Raw genomic sequence first — 23590 nt, 5'->3', positions numbered from 1 at the left:
ACTCAAAAGTTGCCGAGTACGCGATTCATGCACAGTCGGCAAACCAAACGGTAAACCCCTCACAAGCTGATCCTGGTCCAAACTGCACTAGGCAAGTCACCTCGCCGATCCCTACGTAAACCCTGTTGGCATTATCTCCAGATTCTGGGGTCATCAGCAGAGATACAATTCCCGGGGTAGTCTAAACAAGACTTGACCGTGTGCGGAGAGATAAGCGCAGCTGCATGGGTTCTTAAATGGAGAGACCCTCTTCTTTCTGTTTTCTCTTCGTCCCATCCATCTCATCGTTCTTTTGAGTTGTGACATAATTCGCCACAATGACCTCCAAACCTGTTGATGTCCTTCCTGACAAGGAGATTGAAGAGCAGCGCGCCACGGGACAAGATGATATCTACATCGATCCAGAAGCTGAAAAGGCGCTCTTGAGAAAACTCGACATGTGGATTGTTCCGCCTGTTATGCTTTTGTATCTGCTCAGTTTTCTGGATCGTGTTAATATTGGAAATGCGAGACTTTATGGTATGGAGGAGGATCTTGGGTTGGTTGGTGATCAGGTATGTTTCACTGAAGTTTGAAGAAAACTCGACTAACTTGTGTGTTTAGTACCAACTTGCAGTTTCAGTCTTGTAGGTTGTATCATGAATCAATGCGGAATCTGTCTAACATTGTGGTAGATTCGTCACATATATCGCAAGCGAGTTGCCATCTAACCTAGTCATCAAGAAATTCACGCCTTCCAGATGGATCTCTTTCATCACCGTTTCATGGGGCATCGTGGCCACCCTTACCGGAATAGTGCAAGATTTCAAGGGTTTGATCGCATGTCGTGTTATTCTGGGTGCTCTTGAAGGCGGTCTTTTCCCTGGTCTCGCCATCTACCTCACAAGTAATCCTCCCCGTCCTGCAAACCCATACAAAACTAACTCGGTCAGTGTTTTATACAAAAAAGGAATACGCCCTCCGAATAGGCTATCTCTTCGTCAGCGCAGCTATAGCAGGATCCCTCGGTGGACTTTTAGCCTACGGCATCGGCCACATGGACGGCGTCGCAGGTCTTCGCGGTTGGCGATGGATCATCATCATCGAAGGCATCCCTACATTCATTCTTGGAATAGCAGTTTGGTTCTGGCTCGCAGACGACCCTGACTCGGCACACTATCTCACCATCGCCGAACGCGAACTCATCGATGCGCGAATGCGACGACAAGTCGGACACACCAAATCCTCTAGCCAGATGCACAAAGAAGACGTCTACGCTGGTCTGAAAGACTGGAAGATTTGGCTCTTTTGTATTGGGCAGTTCGGCGGTGACACTATTCTTTATGGCTACAGCACTTTCTTGCCTACTATCATCCGTGGACTGGGCGATTGGAACACTGCGCAGGTTCAGGCTCTTACGATTCCTTGTTATGCGATCGGCGCTATCACGTACATTATAGTTGCGTGGTTCTCTGACAGAACGCAGCGAAGAGCTGTTTTCACTGTTGCCCTTGGTCTTGTTTGTACTGTCGGCTATGCCATTCTCGTTAGTACAGCACCATCTGGGGTAAAGTACTTTGGATGTTGTCTCGCTGCGATGGGATTGTATGTTATTGTTGGATTGCCTCTTGCTTGGCTTCCTAGCAATAACCCTCGCTACGGAAAGCGAACTGTTGCAACTGGCCTTCAGCTTACTATTGGTAACTCTGCAGGTATCCCGGCTCCATTTGTAAGTTACTCCTTCAACTTCTACAAAATCTCACTGACGTTATTAGTTGTACAAAACATACGAGGGTCCTCAATTCATCAAAGGTCATGCTGTGTCTATGGCTTTGGTTGCCATGTCTTCACTCATCTATCTTGCCTTTTGGGCTTGGTTCCGAAGACAGAACAAGAGGAAGGATGAAGGAAAAGAGGATTGGAGAATTCAGGGCTTAACTGAGGAAGAGGCCGAGGAATTGGGAGAGCATAACCCCAGGTTTCACTACACTTATTAGGAGTTTACTATCAATCGAAAGCCTCTTCTTATATTCTTAGTTTAATAGAATATGTACCTGTACACCACCATAATGCCTCGATTAGGCCTAAGAAAATTCGGAACTTGCAATGGAATTGTCTTTGACTCTTTGTCTCATATCTAACAGCCGAAATGGATGTATGGAACCCAGTGAAAGTTGTCCAGAACTTTTATAGGCTCATTAAAGTCCACACAAACAGCATACCGAGTCTTCATCTCAGCTGAAATCTGACCATCTCGCAAAGCCTTGGTTGCCTTGTGCAACGCCCTACAGATGCTGGTATCAGTCAGTCCTTCTTCTTGAAGCGTCTTGTAAAAGACCCTCGCCACATCAACGCAGTATTTATCCGATACTTCCCACAACGTTCCAACCACATGCTGGAAACCTGCAAGTTGCAGTGAACTGATCAGATGGATTCCCTCATCTGCGAGTTTGGTGACCGTGTTGGCACCAGTGGAACATGCTGATAGGTAGCCAAGGAATGGTGGGTTCTCGCCAATGTGATAGTCTCGAAAGTCTTCGACTGTTAGAGGATTGGTCTTCCAGTCGTCCAATAGTAAACAGCTTTTTGAAGCCTCGACTGGATCTGAACTTCCATGGCCGGCAAAGTGAAATATTGTACATGATTTCACACATTCGAGAACATCATCCTTTCGGGGCTCTGGTGTTACAGGCTGTAGTCCAAGAGGCTTGCACATGTCTTTCAGCATATCAACCTCGTCCTCAGCGAAAGGAAGATGTCCATCGAAATCAAGGCCTGGTGTCTGTTTCATGGGGATCAAAATGGCGCGGTCGGAGTGTTCAGAAGATTGAGCGACAGCTGCCTGTCGCCCATGTATCAATGCCTTGACCGATAGTGCATAAGACGACATGACTCGATCCAGCACGCTATCGAAGGCCTGTTCCCGATAATCTCCTGCCGCATGGAGTGGCAATCGACTCAAGAGTCCAGTCGGAACCCACCAGATACGAGGCAAAGTTTCGTCTGAGGACGGTTTTACAAAGCCGAGTGCGTCTAGACATGGGCTCATGATTGTATCCCAAAGCCAATGCAAAAGTGCCTTCATAGCACCGTCAGTTCTCGAGGCAGATGATTGGAGAACCCTGACATGCTTCAGCAGATCTTCCAATGTCAGGTCTGTTAGTCGTTGAACACGAATCTTATCACCTTGAATAAGAAACGCATCACAACGATATAGACTTGTGTTGATTATGACAATAGGACCCGATTTGGCCGCATCAATAAGTTCTTGTTCAGATGGCAGAAGGAGAAAGTTGTGAAGGTCTGTTTCCTCTCGAATCTTGGAAATAAGGTCGTTGAAATCATGGTCTGCCGCTCGGCGCTGTCTGACCCGGGCATCATAAGAAACGATCGTATCGTTGGACGCTGAGAAGTTCCACTGATCTGATGGAACAGTCAACTGATCTCTCAAAGCTCGAAACTTTTGCGCGAGGTCAGGATGCTTCGTCTCGAGGTCAGAGATGTCGCCACGCATATCCATCAACAGGCCTGCAATCACCCCACGGCCACGCTCGAGTAGTTGCAAAGCGTGATACGGCTCATTCCCAGCGTTCAAGCTAATGGCCGCGGCATCTGAGGCCAGGCCAAAGAAACGTCCCAGCATATCCTGCTTGTCTGTATGTTTCAATAACCTCAAGCTGACAGTAGGGAAGAGATCAATAGCGCTTTCCATCAACTTGCTTGACTCTTTCCATTCGTTTCTGTCAGCATGAATCTCTGCAGCTCTAAACGCAAGCTCGATTCGAGCTGAAGGCGTAGCGGTAGCCATTTCTGACCCCATCTTGTAGGAAGAAAGCGCATGGAGCTGATCCTGTTCGTCGCCATACTGTTCAAAGCGTGCGATGTAACAACTACCCAGGTTTTGAAGGTATCCCGCTTTGTCGAGATGTTGGGGCGGGAGCATATCGCAGGCCTCTTGAGTTAGACTGATAGCCTCATCAATGTCTTCCTTCAAAGACGTACTCCTAAATCGGTGACACAGCCAATTTCCCAAATTACAAACTCGGCTTGGTCGGTATGCGTCGTCGCAAGGAGATTCCCGAAGTACAGTTCTCATATGCTCTATTCCTTTGGATACAGAGTCTGTATCATCTGTTATGAGCCCATGTTGGGCTAGAACATTCGCATAATTGTTCAGAATGAGAGTCTGTAGTGAGGGGTTGGTGTTGCATTCGATAGCTTGTCGTTGAAACTTGAGACTTTCCTCGAGGTCGCTAACTGACCACGTTCTATCGAAACGTCTGTGCAACGAACCGCCGAGCCCACTCAAATGGTTACCGATATCTGGGTGGCCTGGATGCAATCTTTCAATCGCTGAACGACTCACTGCGATGGAACGATCTATATCATCCAAAGAGCCGGTGTACATCGATCTTGAGCAAAGCCAGGTGCCCAAATTCTTCCACCTTTGAATGATGTCTGGGTGATCAGGAGCGGTTTCGTCGACTGCCGCTCCGGCATAGTAAATAGCATTGTCCAGATACTCCAGGACACCAAACTGTTCAAAGTGGGCGTGGTAGGCAAGGGAAATATTATTCAATAAGCTTGGGGGCTCTTTGTGGTTCTCCTGGAAGGCAAGTTTGACTGATTCGCTATAAAATTGAAGGGAGCGGATCAAGTCATCGACCGAATTGCGCTTTCTGAACATTTCATAGTGTCCCTGGCCGAGGTTACCAAGAAACAAGGCTTTTTGCGAAGCGGTTGGGGCAACTGGTCCGTTCAATGCCTTTTGCATAAGCTGGATGTGTCTGATAAGATCATCCTCGTCGCCAGTAACCTTGCACCGGGCATTGAGTCTGTTGGCCAGATCATTGAGCCGTCCTAATAGGTAAGGATCGTCGTCGGCAGTAAGGGCAATCGCCATCTCAGCAGCATCGACGGCCTCTTCAAGATCTTTATCTTTTCCGTACCGTTCAAATTTTCTGCTCATCCAGACCTGAAGACCACTTAGGTAATAGACTAGGTCGGGGTGATCCCGAGACTCAGTAGCGATGGCTTCTTTGGTAAGCTCAATAGCAATGTCGAGGTCTTTGGTGCAGCCAGTCCTTTCGAATCGCGCCCCGTACAAAGTAGCAAGGTTGTGCTTGCGTCCGGCTCTGGTATGGTCATCACTGGCTAGGGCTACAGCCTTTTCGAGAAACAGGATTGCATTGCTGAGATCGATCAGAGAGTCGGTAGCTTCAAACTCACGCGACAGTTCAACTCCAGCGTTATTGAAAATGGCGCCTTGTACAACGGCATCTTCTGGATAGAAGCTGCCCGTTTCTATCAGGCAACCGAATTGCATATCGAGGAAGTTGAATTGTTGACCATTGATAATGGCAAGTAGCGAGTCGTGACTGCAGGCCGTTAGCATTGTTTAGATAGCATCCTGATGTCTTGAAAAGGTGATAAAGCACGAACAAGTTCTTTTTTTCCAGTTGCGCAGACAACATTGGGAGGATGCGTCCTGGGCACTTCTTCTCTGGGCGACCGTTGGGTATACGGCGAAGCCACAGGTTAACCAAATTGATACCCCCCCATAGGTCGTTTACTGATCTTGTCCTCTTGAAGAGAAGGAAGCATGCATAAGACGAGGCCTTACATTGCTCATCATCCAAGTAACTATCCTTCCTTGCGGCAAAGGACCGTAGACTTTGATCGTCAAGATCCCACAAATACTCAGCAGTATCGTCATCAATTTCGAACAGCTCCTCATAATCGGGGCTGGAGGTTGACATAGCGGCGGATTTAAGATGTATCGACAGTATAGCTATAGAGGTAATATATATCCAAGATGGATAAATGTAGGAGAGTTTATGAGTATCTGACCAGCCAACTAGGTGGTCGGTTTTTGACTTTAAATCCATGTCACCATTGCGAGTCTTTCAGCTCAACCCTTTCCTATTACGCCTCCTGATCCGTCTGCTACTATGGACCAATCGATTTTGCCGACGCTTATCACTGTTTTGGTTTCCATTCCAGCTGAAAACTCGCCCTCACTGTTAGGAATAAGGGGTCAAAGCGGACATGGAAACTGCGAGTATATCGGCACAAGACACATAATGGGAGGCCTCAATTTGCACAACCTGGTAATGCGATGGGTCGAATACCCATAGGTGAAGAGCCTCATGACCAATCATAATCTACCATGTCTTCACAGACTGCGGATACCTCGCTTCAATATCCATCCTGGGAGTTGATTAACCAACTGGAATATATATTCCCACGACTCATTGTGACCGCTGATGCCATACTATCCCCACTACTGCGGCGACGATCATTAGTGATAGGGCTTTCAGGGGGACCACAACATGCAAGTGTAAGAGCATCATCATAATTGATTCGATAGGAGTATCAGACATGCATGCAGGTATGGAACCTCAACTCCACAGAGGCCACCAACTAGGGAGTGGTGGTTTTCAAGCCCGCCGTCTGCATTATCTGTAAAAGAGAAGGGCAATCCGCCCGGCAGGCTATCTTTGTAAGCGCTTTGTTCATCCCTGACTAGCACTTTCTTGGCACAATGAGTCTCTTGCTTAGCAGACCAATACCTCGAAGCTCTGTCGAGTTGGGCCGACTTGTCCTTGATCCAAAATACCCAAACCAGGACTTTTGTCAACCCACAATCAAGAAAGATCCTACTCAAGGCGATCAAAAAGCCACTGGTTTTGAGATCGAGACCCAGCAATTCAAGGATTTCCGCAGTACTGTCACTCGTGCAAAGGGAACACGCCTTGAGGCTTCCCTGCTCAACATCCTTTCACTGGCACCTTCAAGTCCAAAGTCTACCTCGACGACCGTGACAGGTCCTCTCTGTGTGCTCCACCAGCTTGGCGATACAAATGCGTTTTTTAAAGCGGCATGTCAGCAAACCCACGTTCGGATCTGGCTCGAGGAACAATCCTGGAGGCTACGCAGTACTGTGTATTTAGTATGTGGTTTCGAAGCATTGGCTGATGCAAACGTATCTCTGGCACGCGAGGATAAAACCAGTCTTGACATGTCTGTGAACGTCCCATCTGCTCTGTTAACAGCGCCTACCGGGGTCCCAGTACCTGGTCTGGATGTCGGAGCTGGTGTATCTGTTTCACGAGAATCGAGTGAAAATGTTGAGTATACAGCTGTTGGAGAACAGGTGTTCTCTATTCAATATCGAAAGATCTCATTCTCGTGGTTTTCGCCGCATAAGGTCGACAAAGCTCACCTAGAGAAAGGAAATCGCTGGGTATCATGTATGAGTACAAGAAGTGGGCAAGGTGACGATGAATGCATCGAGTGCGAGGTTGCGGAACCGATTGCGCCTTCAGACCTGGTTGGAAAATACGAGAGCGTCGAGATCGACGGGGAAACAATTTTATACAAGGCTGAAATTTGATGGGAGCATGTCCACGGAAGATGGCAATCCAAGGTGGAACAATTCAAATGCTTACCAGCAAAAGTCTTGATAGAGCAGATATAACTCCTATGATCTAAGGACATCAATGATCCCCTACTGGAGTGACATGAAATTTAATATCCTCCGTATCCCAATCAGGTTCAGCAGCAGAAAAGTCAACACAAAGGCCAAATCGCCGTGTGTCAAGGTCATGAAGCAAACCATCCAAGAAAGGAGAAGAAAGCGGCCCACTAGATCGTTCGCTGACGAGAAGAGACTCGAGTCTGAGCGAGTCCAGATCTCTTTCAGGACTGCATGCAAACACCTTGATACAGTCAACGATAGGTATACCAGACTTGATGAGGTTCTGGTGCAGGTCCGACTTGATGAGAAATGCAGTGCTTATATCGACATGCGAATTTGGCTTCAGTTTATAGAATGGCTCCTCCCGAGGAAAGATTCTTTGAACGCTGAGTTCTGATGTGCAGTCCAAGATCACACATCCTAGAGCTCGCGAAGAACAGTTTCTTATCCTAATTGTAAAATAACTGCTCTCCTGGACCTCAAAGGTTCCCGGTGCCGTTTCCTTTACATCAGCTGCCTGAAACTGATGCTTCTTGTTTTCGGGAATGATGACAGGCTTGATTGACACGTCGATAAGGCGACAGTCCGAGTTTACATCAGGATTTGCTAGACGTTTTGTCATTCTGAGTCTGGCCAAGTGCTGTAGACGACGGATCAGCGTTGATGTATCTGTGATAGGGATCGGCCGGGTTGCCGCCTTGACCACATGGTCAAACTCTCCATCGTCGTCAGAAATCAGGAAATTGTTGTCTTTGTCGATTGTGATGGTAAAGTTTGCATCAGACTCGACAAGAGATAGCCAGTATCGATCACCATTGTTTTTCTTCCACTCCTCCATGATGGTGTTTGTCATACCATCAGAAATGTCCAAACAAACTTTGCATGTCTTGGAAATTGGCAAGGTCTGTAGAACAGCAGGGCAGCCTCCCTTTATCTCGCTCAGACTACAGTTGTCCATTTCCAGAAAAGACGCCCAGCATTGCCCAGTATCGACCTCGGTAACTCGAACACGAGCCAGGATGTTTGACTCCTGAATATCCCTGACATCTTGTGTCAAGTGCTCATGCGATTTCAGGATAGTGTACACAGAGTCTCTCTGTACTCCATGGATTAGTCCACCATTCAGACATAGTCGTTGGTCCTCCAGGTCTTTGTTTGGATTCAATGCCTCGGTTGTGACTGTCAGGGAGTAGATTGGAGACCGAAGTTCATTGCTAAAGAAAGATCTGTTGCTGTCTCCCACATAGTGCGGAGTCTGGTGTCGATTGTCATCCTGGACACAGTCGATGATTCGGCTATAGAGGGATTGGGATGAAATTTTCATAGAGCTGCTGTTGAGAATTTTGAGAAGCCAGTAAGTCAATAGGCCATAGGTAGTGCCTGTCCCAAGTTTTTCTCTAGCTGTTTGTTCTTCTTGGCAGGCTGCAAGACTGAAGAAGCCATGTTGTCCTGATGACCAGCATTTCAGCCAGCTTGACCATTCGTCACTCTTTGTATTGGTGAGTGGTCGGTCTGATTCGGGGTTGGAACGGTAGACTTCTGGAATGCTACGGGTGAGACCGAGTTGTGAGTCCTCGTCGCCCCGAACAGCACCGCCTGAATGGCAGCAGTCAAGCACCGCTGTCACAACCAGTCCATCATTTGCCATCTGGTGCAAGAGATATCCGAGCTCCAGGTCTCGAAGGTAGCATGCACTGTGATTAATATCACTAGGCACTAGAGCTTCGTCCAGAGCATCAGTTGCCTTGACGTCCTGGAAGACGGTGGTTGCGCGGGCCCCATGACCAGAATAATGAATGTAAATAAGGTCTCCTGGCTCTGCACCCTGAGGTTTCTGGAATGCGCGGACAAGGTTAAGGTATGTCGGCTTGCTGTGCTTTGGCAATAGGCTTGTGTAGTTGTGATCTGGTCGAGGAGCCAGGAGTGTAGTTATGTTGTCAGGTTGCACTTTGAGAGTGTTGATAAGATACTCTCTCACAGCTACCACATCGTTGACACAGCCCTGTAAATGATTGTAGGAAACTGGATGGCTGCTCTTGATGTTCGGCGGAGGGGACACAGAGTCCGAACCACCTTGATCACCATAGAAATCAATGCCAACTAGCACTGCCCACTTGTTCGCGCCTTTAGCCATTTTCGGAGACTTTCGATACGAATGCAGGTTCAAAGAAAACAAAGCCGCGCCTAGATGGCCATAATAAGTCCCATATCCTCCATAAACATTTATACCTTGTCCACACGCCTTATTAGACTATCTCCGATTCAAGGATTTCAAGAAGAGGTCCGGGAGCAACACTAAACTGATCACCCTCGGTGAAACCGATCTTAATGCAAGTGACAGTCGGTGATAACCAGGTGGCTCGATCTAAGTGGGTGTCAGAAGGACCTGTGGGGAGTAGGGCAAGATTGATGCGTGGCATGAAGATAAGCTTACCAATCGGGTCAACAATACCTTTCTGTGGTAAATTTGATCCTGGCTGTGAATTGAAGAATATCCATGGTGGGTATGATAAAGACTATGAGTTTATGGGCGGATAGAATAAGCCCTAGGAAGAGCAACTGAAATCACCAGGATGCAGGGTCTGGAAGTGGGGATATATCTAATCAAGTTCAAGGACCTCTTCGTGAATCTCCATCCAAGTTATAGACTCCAATTCCGGAGTTTTATAGTCATATAAGTCACAGTTGGTTCAGTCAACATGCCTAAACAAGTCGTACTAGTTGGTCCTCTATCTGGTCTGCTCAATTACTACAGCGTAGTTACAACAAATGAGTTCGACGGGCCAGAAAAGGAAATCTGCTTGAGTGGCATCGTGGCAGTTGTTATTTCAAGAGCCTCTACTTATCATGATCGCATTATAGAACGTATGATGTGATCATTCAAGCTATGGTAAACGCCTTGCCTCCAAATACATTCATCGATGCAGAGCCGGTACTTATGATGACTTGTGCAGGATGCTCCACGACAACATCCATCAACCCAGTATCGCTTCAAATATTGCTCGATATGGATCCCTAATTATTCAATAGGTGCTCATAGTAACGCAAGGTGTATTAGAGAAGCAAACGCTTTATAAGTATAAGCAAAGAGTTATGGAGTAACGTTGCGTACAGGATTTAAAAGCGTTGGTGGAAAGAAGCAATTAAATATGTTCTTGTCTAGAAACACTCTAGGACACCAGATATCTAGTTAGACCTAGCTGTTGGGAGAAGCTCAATCCGGTCTAATAATAGAATCAAGATCGAGTGGTTGCTCGTGACTGAAGCTGGAATTTCAGCCCTAGGTATAAAATATGGTGGCTGAGATAGTTCAGGGGGAAACCTGGCAATCGAGATGACTTGGCGTATTTTAGCCAATAGTTATAAGCCTAGCTGAGCCACATAGCATGCTTAAGTGCTAGTTTTCGATAGTCCGATTAGCTTCTTGATAGCTTCGATGAGGTGGCTTGGAGCCTTTCTATAAGTATTCCGGTTTCCTCTTCTTTCTGGCATGAGTTTTGCGAGCCAATTTGCCTGTCCTCCAAAATGCATTTCTCCAAAATATCTACTGCCCTCGTCGCTTTGGCTGTCGGTGTTCCTGGCGTCGTTGCGACACCGTCGCCCAACCTTGACGCTCGAGGAGTCAAAACACGCCCCGTTGTGAAGCCACCCGTCTTCGTAGGACCACCTGTCCCAGCAACCGTCGTTCAAGAAACGCAAGCGAAAACTACAGAGAAACAATCCCAACCAACGCAAACGACGATTATAAAGACTCCAGTCACTGCGGAAAAATACAAGGGCTTTGCATCGTACTACTACCAAGGCGAATCTCCTGGTAAATGTGGACAAGTCTACCGTGATGGCGAACTCGTCGCGGCTCTTGATAAGCGCAGATTCGACATGAGTCTCTGCGGAAAGAAGATTTATATTCAGACTCCTGCGCAGAGATGGGTTGAAGTGACTGTTGTGGACTCAACCGATGGTGGTATTGATGAGAACTATTTGGACTTGTCTGTGGCTGCTTTCAAGGTTCTTGCTAGGATTGAGGATGGGGTTTCGCAGATTACTTGGAACTACATATAGACATGTCGTTTTTGAAGCTCTGCTTGTGTGATGTTTAGACCGAAGACTTGTGATAGTATCAAGATATATATGGAGGACATGAGGTACAACAAGCTCAAATTCAAGATTCAGATTATGAAACAAGTCGATTATATTCTTCAATAATCGCGCCATTCGCTTTGCTGGCTTCTGTTACTGAGTTGTCCCTAGCCGTGAATGAAGAAACGTTTGGATATCTTTCCAAATTTCATGGCAGTGCTCCCCTTGTCGGTCACAAAGGACATCAAACCCGTCCAGAAGCGCCTTGGTCTCACGTGAGTCAAGGCTGTCGTTTTCCAGTATGAACTCAATTACTCGCAGGCGGTCCAAATCCTCTGCGACATAGTAAACATAACGACAACATTGGCGTAGAAAGGGCGTCAACAAACAATGAAAAGCTAAAGGAGATTTAATGTTTAGAGCCCCTTGCTCGGTCTCAATTTTATAATAGGATTGATCTTTTTGGCAGTCAGGACTTCCTGCTTCTTGCTTCTCTCCATACTGGCAACTTTCCAGCGAGTCTAGACTGAGTGGCTGATACAAAAGGTGATCTAGAGAGACATTACTCTCGTACACAAACTGGATTACTTTATGCAATGCACATTCCGCAGCTATAGCGACAACGGCTGACATATCGCTGTAATAGTTTCGACATTTCCAATCATGTAGGACATGTTTTGTATGGCGAAAAAACTCATCGTGTAGGAATATTCCACAGACATATTGGATCCTCGAAACGCAATGTAGAAGGATATCTGGTGCACACCCATGACTATGTCCGCGACGAATAATCATACGAGCGTAATTCAAACAACCTATCCGTAAGCAGGGCTTGCTTTCAGCATGCGGTAGTCTGCATGACTGGTATTGATGGCATGTGGCGGCGAGTTGACACCAAAGATTGCACAAGACAAAGTAACTATTGAAACCTTGTTCTATAATCTTTCCGAAATGGCGGTAAAAGACAGACTGTTGCGAAAGGAGGTCATAGACGGTTCGATGCATGAAGTTGACAGTGCAATTGCGAATAGATAGCCTATTGTCATCTCCGAGATCAAACCAATCGAACCGACTCGTGTCCAGGTTCTCCGAAAGACGTTTTACTTCGATGAGACCACGACATCTGCTTCGCAGCCTTGCTTCCATTATGCTGCATCTCGATTCGGTTTCCTCTCTTGTGTATGGCCCCCAGGCTTTGATCTCTGACGAATGTATGTCTGAGCTGTAACCTTGCTCGCAAATAAGGTGCAGACCGAATATAGGAAGGAGAGTTGGGCAAGTTTGGTTCGTGTACACGAGGTGCATGATCTTCATCGCTTCATCTTCCCAGCGTGGTTGAATTGTCTCGATGATTCGTTTCAATAGCTCCTCCACCTCTCTGGGAGATTCGTCAACACGTGCTTGAAGATCTGAAGTTGCTTCATGTTCATCACAGCCCTCGATAACAGATCGACAGACTAGGACAACCCAGAGGAATACGCCAGAAGCTCTTTCGACGAGGGACGTGGTTATTGAATTTGCTGCATTCGGATCCATTACAGAAAGATCTTTCATGTAAGGGTGAGAGGCAACAGTGTCATCAATGTAAGAAACAATATCCCGCTTTGTCAATCGTGGGAGGTCCATGCTGGGCGATCCTCTGAAAGCTCTGAAGAACGTAGAGTGGGGTCTGCTTGAAACGAGTACTTTGACATTCGATACTTCTCCAAGTCCAGAGATAAATTCAGCGACTTCGATGTCGTCCCCTTCGTATTCGTCTAAGCCATCGATAAGAAAAAACATCTTCTTGGTGACTTGGAACAATTTACATATGTCTTTCAATGCCTTCGTCATTTCCGCCACGGAAGGTATTGATAGATCTTCAGCCTTCCTCTGGTAGTCACGACATGCCTCTCTCCAGGCATTTGGAAGGACAGTTTTCGTCAGAGTAGGATCGTGATTCAGTACCTGGTGGAGGAGACTCCTCAGCAATCCAACTTGGGATTTCTGCTCAGACTGGCCTTGGGCATAGAAGAAGAAGCTTGCAAATATGAGTTCCGACTTATCAGCCCAGAGTTTGAGATACTCTTGTGTACGCTCATCGTCATGAAGAAACTTCATCAATGTCGATTTCCCACTTCCAGCCTTTCCTTGGAGCCAGTATATCCCAGAGCCACCTTTCAGCCAGGTCGGAAGATGGCCCCATGTTTCATTCTCAGATTCGGGGTCGAGAACCCATGAGAATGTCTTTGCGTGGGCTTCTTTGACTGTAAGTCTTCGGTCGTCTTGCCATCGGAACCAGAGGCAATCCAGTACGCGAGACTGTATAGCGTTCGACCGGGCTTCGATGACTATTTCTTGATGAGACTGATTGCTTTGTAATGCTTCCACGATCTCATCTAATTTTGGGATGTTTCGAATGTGATGAAGATCTTCCGCGCCCAAAGATGTAGATCCAGGAGTCAACTCGATCAGTCTTTTGTTGAAGTATGAGAGATCCGCAATGAGACGATTGAACTTTTCTTTGTCGCCGATAACCCAGTTGACTTTCTTGGCAATGTTGACAAGCTTTGATGAACGATTTCCTGAAAAGGCGTCTCTGAAGTTCAATCTCCGAAAGTCCTCAAATAGTTGTGTTTGCCGAAACTGGCTGATACACGTAGGACTGTCGTTTGATAGCATGTCGTTGCCGCATTTATCTGTAGAGATGATACTCTGCAATCCATAGGTGTTTTGCAATGTGTCTCCATCACTCAATAAATCGCGGATCTTCTTCAAGATGCCCATGACAACATCTCGAGTTCGTGCATCGCTGAATATGGCCTCCTCTTGGTCTTGCCTGAACAAGCCAACTCGCTCAGGCCACTTGAAAAACAAAGTTTTCTCGATTTCTAGCTTGATCTCCAGTGCGACTATATCTTTATCCAAGTTCTGTGCCGATTTGAACATGGAGTAGAGATCGACACAATCTTTGATAAGGCTGACAAGGGAGACAGCCCCTAATGCGAGACCACCTGCTTCCATGATGGGCGATTGCCAAAGAGTTCAAGAAATGGTTTGTTCAAGTTGAGTTGGGGTTCTCTTAGAGACTGATAGTAGGCAACGGTGATGTGGAAGGAAGTGTCGGAAAGACTCGGGGCTACTCGGGAAGGTACTCGGGTGAAGTAAGGCAGGACCGATCAGTCAAAGTCGTTCTCCAATATACTCCCTTGCAACACCGAGTTACACGGAGGATTCAATGTCTTCTAACAGTATGACCATCATGTAGCTCGTCAACTAAGTAAGTTGGTTGGCTGGATTATTGCATAAAGGTCGGCCTTGACCTGTGTATCTTTGGCCAGTTATACGTGTCTTACCTTGTCATACAGCCTCTTGCTACGTGTTTGAGGTTTCTGTTCAAGATTTGACCAGTGTTACACATAGTATCACATGAAAAAGAACTTCGTTCAACGTGGGAGAGTAAAATCCCATTAGCCATGCTCTTTCCATCTGTGCGACTGATCTATCCAAAGAAATCTGAGAGTATAGCGACTGAGTAAACCACTCCAAGTTCTAATCCCAATGTAGCTCTAGAGTTGAGTAAATCCTTTCACCATTTCATCTTCCTCCGCCAGATACATCTTATCTAGAACCCAAACAGGTAAATCAGAGGTGGGAAAACAAGCTCGATACCTGCCGCAATTTTGAGCCACGGTGCACCCCAACCAAGAGTCAATCCCGAGGTGGTCCGACCGATACCGGCAATAAACATAACAGCTCCAAGTACTGCTAGAGGAGTCTGTCTCGCTTGGAGGTCATTGCTGGCCCACCACAGGAGTGCCCCGTATCCTCCCCATGCCGCTCCTAGGAAACGCAGTTGGTTGTCCACCACAGAGAGTGTTGATTTCGGCAGTAGGGCTCGTTCGGAGGCTGGGATAAGAGCTTTATGTCCGGCAATGACATCTGCTGTACTTGTGGCCATGGAGAAAATTGAAAAGACCTTGAGGCCTATCGCCAATGGGCTGTATTCTGACATGATGTTGTTTTGTAATGGGTTGATATGATGTGTTTATTGTTTTTGGATCAACTTAAACTAGCTGCGAGAGAGTTATCTTTTATATTGATTTCAATAATATTTGTAGACTCTCCTTATTAATCTTGATCCTCTGTGCTTACTATCCGGAGTTTCCGCCGGTCTAATGTCGGGGTCCGATGCTGACTCGATTAGGAAACAGGTGGATGGCTGATTATTGCAATGATTTCTTGCAAATCTCAGAGACATGTCATCTGACCATGGCCTGGACAGCTTGACTAGCCGAATCCGACGCTATAATCATGCTTATTACGCTGACAGATATTCGCCACAGGGATCAAGGGTAAGATCATCCTCATAAGCCTTGAGATAAAAACATTAGTCTAAAGGTCTATTCTAAGTAGTATAAATCGGCCTACAAATTTCATCCCTTACGCTTCCCGCAGCCGATATTTCCGACACCCTGAGGCCAGTAGACATGTGATTGAGGTAGAAGATAAAGGGCGATGATGGCCGACGCAAACACCAACGGCATCCAGATCGAGTCAAGAGTCTGGGTGCGATCGAATAAGATAATCGGCACGGCGTAGCGGCAGTTTTTGGAGGTGCACCGAGCAATGTTGTAATGCGGACTCTTGTTTCGCAAGCCATCGGTATTGCCATCATGGTCTTGTTGCTGCCCCCAAAGTGAGGTTTGAGATTGGCCAACGTATACACCCACGACGTCCGGATCGAAGCCTGCCATGTTTGTATAGAATCGAACGTAAATTTCTTGGAAATTCTTGGTCGGGTAGGAGGCCGTAATGGGTCGTAGGATAAGCATCGCGCAGGGTAAACTTGCCATTTGACATCCACTGTCGGGCTGGTTGGGTAAAGCCATCAATAAAAGTCTGGATTGTTCTGCGAAGACTGGGTGATTGAAAACTGTATCGACGAGTCTGCTCGGGAGACCACGGGACCGGATTGGCCTTATGTTCTTTTGGAAGTTTCTCCAGGTGCCGGACGTATGTGTCCATGGAGGGTCCAGGTGGACGTTTGCTATCTGATTCATTGTCGGGGGCCGATCATTTAGCTTATCCTGCAGCGATCGGTAGGGCGCACCCTTGATGATTCGGTTCATAGGTATCAAAACTGTACGGTTGAATCAGCTTGTGTCAATCGATGGCTTTGTAGACACCTACCATTGATCGCTTCTTCGTGGCTCTCTCGTTTGAAAGTTGCAACCCCCCATAGTCCGTCCGAACTCTCTCCAGTGAGGAATCCCTCTTCGCCGGGATGCAAGTTTAACTGTCCTTGCGTCTTGATCGTTTCAGGAATAGAGCAAACAGTTCGAAGACTTGCGGGCACCCAAGGCTGATTTTCGTCGAATTGCCATGGCTGCGTCATCCTGATTGCGACGTCAGATCTCAAGAGCCCTGCCTCGCCAATAGCCTGAGGTCTTGGGGGCCCGGTGTCCGCATTCATCCATTTTGTAGAACTCCGAATGCGACCGCTGAAATAGTCACGGAGGTCTAAAAGGAAATGATAAGAAGGGAAAGAATTCAGCGGGAGGGTGCGGAAAGGTAGATGAATATTGGTTACGTGATTCTGAACGGGTCACGTGCTTATGGCAGATTCTCGTAGGTGATCACAGTGTCACCATACTTGTTGTTAATACCCTGCTATAGAGAAATAAATAAGCCGTACCGTTTAAATGTCTGCGAAATAGATGAATCCGGTCACTAGGCCCCTGAGGCTCTGGGCGAGGCAGGGATCTCGAGGTCTGAAGTTGGCAGCCATCCATTGCATCAATCTGTATCGGATTCCCCGACCAACTCCATGCCTTCAAACAGATCTAGCCAATCCTCTAGTCTTTCTTTTACAAAAGTGTCCAGATCCCAGCCCGGCTCCGTATACAGGGACTCTGGATTACCATCCCAGAGATAGATATCTGTTTCAATGGTGGTGCCGTCATCGAGTGTCGCAAGGGCAGCTGTAGGTGTGTAGGCCTCACCCTCAAAGTCGTCGAGCTTCTTCCTCTGCGGCTTGGTCTTGAGAAGTAGAACGTACCCGTCAACCTCGTGGTCGTCCTGCTTAATGACTGCCGGATAGTTGCAATGGTGGGTGGAATATCTTGCACAGCCGTGGACCTTGGCTGGGCGCACCAAGTCTGCCACAGCGCTGGTCTTTGCAGCGTCTCCGGTCAACGCCCAAGCAAGAAGGGGCAACGCTCTAAGCGTTCCGTACACAAAAAGAGGCCGCGGCCGCGGTTGAGAAGTCACAGCCATAGCGATCGAGACTTGTTTCTTGTTGTGTCTGCCTGTCTGGGATTGCGTGTGCGTATGTGTGTGTGTGTGTGAAGAAGCAAGACTGCAAGAAATGGCAAGAGAAAAGTGGTATCAAAAAGACAAAAGACTGTAAGCTTTATTCATCACTCAACTATACGTATTTATATACCCTGACTTGAGAGGCTACCCACTAGACTGCTATACATCTCATAGTCAAGGAAATTTATATTGATTTGAAATATTCTAGTTCTACAATGTTGAGTCTCTTGACACCCCTACTCTGTGTGATCTGTGCTCACAGTCACACTCTTCCAATCATCCAGAATCTTGAGCGCCTCACCAATCTTGCCCCGAATAAACGCATCCGCGTCACTGCCGAGAATAATCCTCACAGGTACTTCCCTTCCCTTTCCAACGCCTGTCCCCGTCAGGATCTCCACAATGACCTTTGTTCCCTTCTTGACATCTCCAGGCTGGTTGTTATCCGTCGCCACCAAAGCCTGGCGCGTCATACCCGTGGGCGTCTTCTCATCATTGTAAACATCCATGCGATTCTTAGTGACTACCTTGACGCCAGGGTTGAGAAAGCTCGTGCGGAAATATCCTGGTTCAACGACTGAAGCGAGGATGTTGAAAGGCGCTAGTTCCTCACGTAGGGATTCTGCGAGAGAGGACACGCAGGCTTTAGCCATGGAGTAGACAGAGAATGTCGCGCCACCACTCCAAGAGCCGATGCTTCCAAAGGTAACAACCGTTCCACGACGTCCGTTCTCACCAACACTCTGCTCTCTCATGCCCGGGAGGAAAGCCCTAATAGTGTTGAAGATACCAAAGACGTTGGTGTTGAAAGAGTTGTACAGCTCCTCCGGGGAAACCTCTTCAACTGCACCGTCTAGGATGTACCCGGCGGCATTTATGAGATAGTCAACGCGGCCGTGTTTGGCGTAGACATCTTTGGCGATGGCTTCGAGGTCTGAGATGGAGGAAGTTACGTCAAAGGCGAGGGTGTGGGCTCCTGCGTCAGCAAGATCTTGGACACGGGATGTACTGCGTGCTGTGGCGATGACTGTGTGGCCGAGTTTAAGGGCGTTAAGAGCGATGTCATGGCCGAAGCCTGATGAAGCTGCTGTGATGAACCAAACTGGTGAAGACATTTGGATACTTGTTGTGGTGTGTTGGGTATGTGTAGTTTGTTGTGTGAGTGTCTATGTGATAAAGTGTGATATTGATGATACAGACTTTAAACCAGGACCTCATATCATTCTTATAGATGTTCCAACTCACATATGCTAGCCAAAGTACGTTATCTCCGAAACCTTCAGAGACGATTTATCACCGACACCGATGAAGCATCACGACAAAAGTGGGGGCTTATCGCCGAAAGCCAATGACATGTTAGCATTGCCAGCCACGTAATCATCGGAGTTTCTTACTGCAGATTATCTCCTGTGGCTGACATTAGAGGAATCATTTCTTTGGTCAGAAAGGACGGACAAGTTTATGCTGGATTGTTATTCGGGAATGATGAGTAAGCCAAGATATTGCCTGTTATTTTGTGCCCGTCTTTCATGGGAAGTCACTTGGCCGAGTATCACTGTTGGAAGCTGGAACAATAGTGAAGTATATCATATATCATCATCAAACTTAACTTGTTCAAAATAACGCCATTTCTGAATCCATTGTTGTATCAAGAAGTGAAGTTATCGTCATCATATCCCCTTCCTCAAACCTTCCCCAAGCAACCATAAACATCCCATCACTCCCCATCACGATATCCTTCAAGAAGCAGATTGCGTAACCTGGGGCATGGGTTCAGGAATATCGCAGAAACAACCAATGTCGTACCACTTCCAAGGACTTGGGGGCGAGAAAGGGGACAGTCTCTTGGACCAGAGCTGGCAGTTAACGCCCACCTGGATAGAGAAGAATTTGCAGTCTGGGTCGTTTTTGCAATCCTCTGCACATGTGAGTTCTGACTCGCTACGGCCACCTCCTATATAGCCATCGGGCCTTCCCATGACAACTCCCTCCGCGCCGCAGACCAGACCCTCGGGGGAGGGCTGAATTTGTTATCGATGCAAGGGACGGCTGCAGTGGTCGTTTCGGCTGCCTCGGTCGTGGTAAGAATGATGGCTTCTGTTGTTGTAGTGGGTAACTCGGTCGAGGATTCCAAGATGGCAGTGAATTACTCAATAGTTGAGCTTAATTCCGGTGCCTTGCATGGTCCTGCATCAACTAGGGGGCTGAGGACCGCAGCCAAGATGAATGAACGAACGAGATGGCGAGACATCTCAGATGATTACTGAGAAATTCAAGACAAAAGATGAATTAGTGAACGTGAACCCAATGAATACAAAGAGAAAGATGCGTCTCTTATACAAGCGTGTCCTCTACAACTTGTGTTTGGCCGCTCCCCGGACTGTCATCTTACTGTTGTTACATTCTACTTTGACCCCATTACTCGATTCGTCAACAGATCTCAACGTCTTTTCAAGCCTCCCGAAAGAAGAAACATCCTAAGAAGCTATATCCAACTTGATAGGCTAAGGAGTTCCCCGAAGGACATGTCAGGTAAGCACAATCGATAGTCTGGACTAGCTTGGACCTGAGTCGATATAAGCCGCAGGCAATCGAATACCCAAGTCAGCTCGGTTACATGGATGATTAAGAGCGACATATCATTGCCTCCTTGGTTAGACACAATAAGCATATTTATGCTCTAGTAGGTAGCAAAAAAGCTGGCCTCTCAAGTCTTAGGGTATAAAAATAAGTAGTCTAAGAAGTCTAGTCTAAGTAACATAAACTGGCCTAATAGTTATATCTCTTATGTTCCTAGCGGTCAATTTTCCTAATACCCTGAGGATGCTTCATCGTCTTTCAGATATTATAAGTAAGACGCGGCGTCAACAAACATTTATCACTGATACCCCAGAAACCTAATTCGAGTTGTGCCCATCACATTCTTTCCAAACCAGTCCTCTCCAAGCACCAGCAGCCATTCATCAAACCTCATCACGAATCCCACACTCTCAAATCTCCTTTCCTGGACTGTCAGTTATGGATTGGTAAAATAAAAAGGTGGCCACTGTATGTCATAAGGTCCAGCAACACAGCTGCAAGCACTTCAAACGTGACCGCTTAAACAGTCATGAGGGGCGACAGGCAAGCCACGAGAAGTTAAAATGATAAGAAGGGAAACAAATCAATTTGGGGAGAGGCCGAGTTTATATAGATTGATTTGGATCACGTAACTTGAGCAGGTCACGCCCCTACAGATTCTCAACCTCAGCAGTGATTCATCTTGCTCAGCAGATCATTATGATTACTTTACGTTCAATTAGTCTAGGTCAGGTGATTCAATTTACTCGGCTTGGTAGACAAGACTCTCAAATCTCCTTTCCTGCAATAACCCTCTTAGGCACATCACAAAAACACCCAGGCTCATACAACCTAACCACAGCCGAGTGATCAAGCTGATGATCAGTAGTGACATACAACCAGCACATGGCACCCTTCTGGACCTCAAACAACACGCAGTCCTTTCCCTCCTTTCGCGCTTTAAAACATCTTGCAAGACAGTCTAGTTCGTCACCATCAAATTTCGTCTCGTCTTCTATCCAATCATCACGCGTCCAGGAGTTTCCTTCTACGCCGCAGAGGAGGTCTTTGGGAGGGGGGCTTAGTTTGTTGTCGATGCAGGAGTGGGTTACTTGGGCTGTTGCGGTGGTGGTTGTGGTTGTGGTTGTGAAGATTTCGACGTCGTCGATGACTTCGTTTGGTTTGCATGGTTCTGCGTTGATGAGGGCGCTGAAGAGCGAGGCGAGAACGAAGGAACGGATAAGATGGGGAGACATGTTTAATGAGCGACTGTGCTCGATACTCTGGAAGCGGTCAGTTAAATTGTTATGTTTGAACCTTATGGTGTATATGGGCAAAGTAGCTGACAAGTAGGCTTGGTATCGAAACTCGATGTAAGAGAGTAGTGTTATCCAAGGGCGCCAAAGGAAGAAGAAGTGAGCTGCTGAGTAGGTAGTACTTATGAATGCGAGAATGAGGTTGCCTCCTGGAGTCGCCGTACGCTCAACTCCGAGGATCGTGAGAAACCACCAATTGTACCTCACAATTCTTTATGTATGATGGCCACATTCCCTCTAATCTACCATCTGACCAAAGTGGTCTCAGCGGTGGTAAGCCTCCATCAAAGTCAGAGTTATGATAGGAAGACGTTCAACATAAACGCATCGGTGCAAAGGTAAAAGCCAATCCAACCGACATCATACAGTCACATGTCCAAATCCCCCGCACCGAGATACCATACCCTTGAGTGATGCGATTCAAAATATGTTCATACACTAACTAAGAATGCCGTATCATTCCAATCTATATAGATTCATGCAATGCCAAACGCCACAGCCGTAAACTCCAGGCTAATAAACAAATCAAGTACACACTCCCATCCAAGGCCTATACATCAAGGCAATTTAATCCACGAGCGTTATTATACAGGTCACCTCATCGCCATGTATCTCCGGCACTAACTTGGCGGCGATGCGCAGCTCCTGAGCCGGTACCGATAGTAATCCGACGGGCAGGGCCGCTGGTCATGCTGCCCTGGGGGCTTCCACCATTAACTTCTGATGCGCGAGTACTGCTCATGTTCATGCGTCTAGCTTGACCTTGAGTCAAGGCTCTGTCAATGGTAAAGTCGTTGGAGAAACATGCCATTGGTGGGCTTCTTCTCCTCTCGGCGCTACCTCGTCGGAGTCGAGAGATGCCGTTGGTGGTGCTGGCGAGAGGCCCAGACAAACTGGGTCGGGGTGCGCTTCGTTCAGGCAGCATTCCCATAGAAGAGACACGCTTAGAGCTGGATGCGCCTGTACCAGCCAAAATGCTCGCTCTACGAGCCTTTTCCTTCATGGCTGTGCGGAGAGCAGTCTGAAGCTTTCGCGCGTCGATGGTGCTCGTCTCCGAATCCGATCCTGAACCAGGAGGGTTGTTCTCGTCGTGCACTCTGTTAAAGTGTCGAATAGGTCGTGGAATACCTAGCCCTGATGGCGATGGCGAAAAGTTGCCACTCTTAGTGACATCTAATGATCGTAAGGGTGGTGTTCGCTGAACGTCGGGAGATACTGAACCCAGTCTGAGGCTCAAGTTTGGTGCTTGGGGGGACCCGCCGGCAAGAGATGGCCTAGCTCCCTTTGCCAGGAATCCAGCTTGAAACCTGCTTGGCTTCGCGCCTCCAAAGCTGGACATTTCTGGAACCTCGAGCCTGGGACTCGACTCATCTTCGACCTTGGACTCATCAATCTTCGACTCTTCAGGCTCCAGGTAGGAAGGCATCGGGGGCGCAACGATGTCTTTCTCAGGTGAAGGCATCGCCGGCGATGAGTTGAACTTTTGGGGCGTCTGCGAAAAGTCGACCAGTGTACCCTCCTCAGTCTCATCGTCCCTCCATCTCACTCCGCCCTTCTTCTTCAGCATCTTCACCGGCGTGAAGCTGATGCTCTTCTTGGAAGCTCCCATCACCTTACGTCGTCGGGGAGATCCCTTGGTTGGGCTAAGAGGAGTGTTCTCTGGCATAAAGACTGGGGCCGAAACAGGCTTAATGTGCATAGCAATTGACTTTTTGCGCTTGGGGGTACCTCTCTTTCGAGGCGAAGAGACTTCAACCGCGGGCATGGAGCCGTCAGGCTTGACGACTTGACCAGCTGCGGTGAAGCCAGTCTGTAGGAGCCGGTTGATCGACTCCTTGGCGTGGGCGACGGCTTCCTCTTCACCCATCTCGAGAGTATC

General features: G+C 47.5%; 12 protein-coding genes across 12 annotated transcripts in view; 3 read left to right on the top strand and 9 right to left on the bottom strand.

The window, feature by feature from the left end:
* Window positions 1-317: 317 nt before the first annotated feature.
* FGSG_04899 (uncharacterized protein) lies at window positions 318-1976 on the top strand (the record flags this gene model as incomplete). Its single annotated transcript, XM_011325066.1, has 5 exons — window positions 318-554; window positions 604-626; window positions 675-886; window positions 933-1708; window positions 1755-1976. The coding sequence occupies 5 exons, from the start codon at window positions 318-320 to the stop codon at window positions 1974-1976; spliced, it is 1470 nt and encodes a 489-aa protein (XP_011323368.1).
* Window positions 1977-2116: 140 nt separating this feature from the next.
* FGSG_04898 (uncharacterized protein) lies at window positions 2117-5738 on the bottom strand (the record flags this gene model as incomplete). The annotated part of the gene is made up of 2 exons (XM_011325065.1): window positions 2117-5357; window positions 5422-5738. The coding sequence occupies 2 exons, from the start codon at window positions 5736-5738 to the stop codon at window positions 2117-2119; spliced, it is 3558 nt and encodes a 1185-aa protein (XP_011323367.1).
* A 573-nt stretch (window positions 5739-6311) lies between these two features.
* On the top strand, window positions 6312-7375 carry FGSG_04897 (uncharacterized protein; the record flags this gene model as incomplete). The annotated part of the gene is made up of 3 exons (XM_011325064.1): window positions 6312-6319; window positions 6371-6481; window positions 6544-7375. 3 exons carry the CDS (start codon window positions 6312-6314, stop codon window positions 7373-7375), a joined length of 951 nt encoding a protein of 316 aa, XP_011323366.1.
* A 134-nt stretch (window positions 7376-7509) lies between these two features.
* On the bottom strand, window positions 7510-9593 carry FGSG_04896 (uncharacterized protein; the record flags this gene model as incomplete). The annotated part of the gene is made up of 2 exons (XM_011325063.1): window positions 7510-7517; window positions 7598-9593. 2 exons carry the CDS (start codon window positions 9591-9593, stop codon window positions 7510-7512), a joined length of 2004 nt encoding a protein of 667 aa, XP_011323365.1.
* A 1391-nt stretch (window positions 9594-10984) lies between these two features.
* Window positions 10985-11521, top strand: FGSG_04895 (uncharacterized protein; the record flags this gene model as incomplete). The annotated part of the gene is made up of 1 exon (XM_011325062.1): window positions 10985-11521. The coding sequence occupies one exon, from the start codon at window positions 10985-10987 to the stop codon at window positions 11519-11521; it is 537 nt and encodes a 178-aa protein (XP_011323364.1).
* Window positions 11522-12354: 833 nt separating this feature from the next.
* On the bottom strand, window positions 12355-14542 carry FGSG_04894 (uncharacterized protein; the record flags this gene model as incomplete). The annotated part of the gene is made up of 2 exons (XM_011325061.1): window positions 12355-12458; window positions 12613-14542. 2 exons carry the CDS (start codon window positions 14540-14542, stop codon window positions 12355-12357), a joined length of 2034 nt encoding a protein of 677 aa, XP_011323363.1.
* Window positions 14543-15143: 601 nt separating this feature from the next.
* FGSG_12651 (uncharacterized protein) lies at window positions 15144-15533 on the bottom strand (the record flags this gene model as incomplete). Its single annotated transcript, XM_011325060.1, has 1 exon — window positions 15144-15533. The coding sequence occupies one exon, from the start codon at window positions 15531-15533 to the stop codon at window positions 15144-15146; it is 390 nt and encodes a 129-aa protein (XP_011323362.1).
* Window positions 15534-15954: 421 nt separating this feature from the next.
* FGSG_12650 (uncharacterized protein) lies at window positions 15955-16275 on the bottom strand (the record flags this gene model as incomplete). The annotated part of the gene is made up of 1 exon (XM_011325059.1): window positions 15955-16275. One exon carries the CDS (start codon window positions 16273-16275, stop codon window positions 15955-15957), a length of 321 nt encoding a protein of 106 aa, XP_011323361.1.
* Window positions 16276-17317: 1042 nt separating this feature from the next.
* On the bottom strand, window positions 17318-17797 carry FGSG_12649 (uncharacterized protein; the record flags this gene model as incomplete). The annotated part of the gene is made up of 1 exon (XM_011325058.1): window positions 17318-17797. The coding sequence occupies one exon, from the start codon at window positions 17795-17797 to the stop codon at window positions 17318-17320; it is 480 nt and encodes a 159-aa protein (XP_011323360.1).
* A 275-nt stretch (window positions 17798-18072) lies between these two features.
* On the bottom strand, window positions 18073-19047 carry FGSG_04892 (uncharacterized protein; the record flags this gene model as incomplete). The annotated part of the gene is made up of 1 exon (XM_011325057.1): window positions 18073-19047. The coding sequence occupies exon 1, from the start codon at window positions 18949-18951 to the stop codon at window positions 18073-18075; it is 879 nt and encodes a 292-aa protein (XP_011323359.1). The 5' UTR covers window positions 18952-19047.
* A 2035-nt stretch (window positions 19048-21082) lies between these two features.
* On the bottom strand, window positions 21083-21651 carry FGSG_04891 (uncharacterized protein; the record flags this gene model as incomplete). The annotated part of the gene is made up of 2 exons (XM_011325056.1): window positions 21083-21122; window positions 21293-21651. The coding sequence occupies 2 exons, from the start codon at window positions 21649-21651 to the stop codon at window positions 21083-21085; spliced, it is 399 nt and encodes a 132-aa protein (XP_011323358.1).
* A 658-nt stretch (window positions 21652-22309) lies between these two features.
* FGSG_04890 (uncharacterized protein) overlaps window positions 22310-23590 on the bottom strand; it is a gene marked incomplete at both ends in the record, with an annotated part of 3394 nt that continues 2113 nt past the window's right edge. The window contains one exon of the mRNA XM_011325055.1: window positions 22310-23521. Coding sequence (XP_011323357.1) covers window positions 22310-23521 — 1212 coding nt within the window. The remainder of the gene's footprint in view (window positions 23522-23590) is intronic.

This window comes from Fusarium graminearum, chromosome 3, assembly GCF_000240135.3.
Source record: "Fusarium graminearum PH-1 chromosome 3, whole genome shotgun sequence".
NCBI classification, from domain to species: Eukaryota; Fungi; Ascomycota; class Sordariomycetes; order Hypocreales; family Nectriaceae; genus Fusarium; species Fusarium graminearum.
Note: the sequence above shows the minus strand (reverse complement) of the source record. Positions and strands in the feature narration are given on the sequence as shown.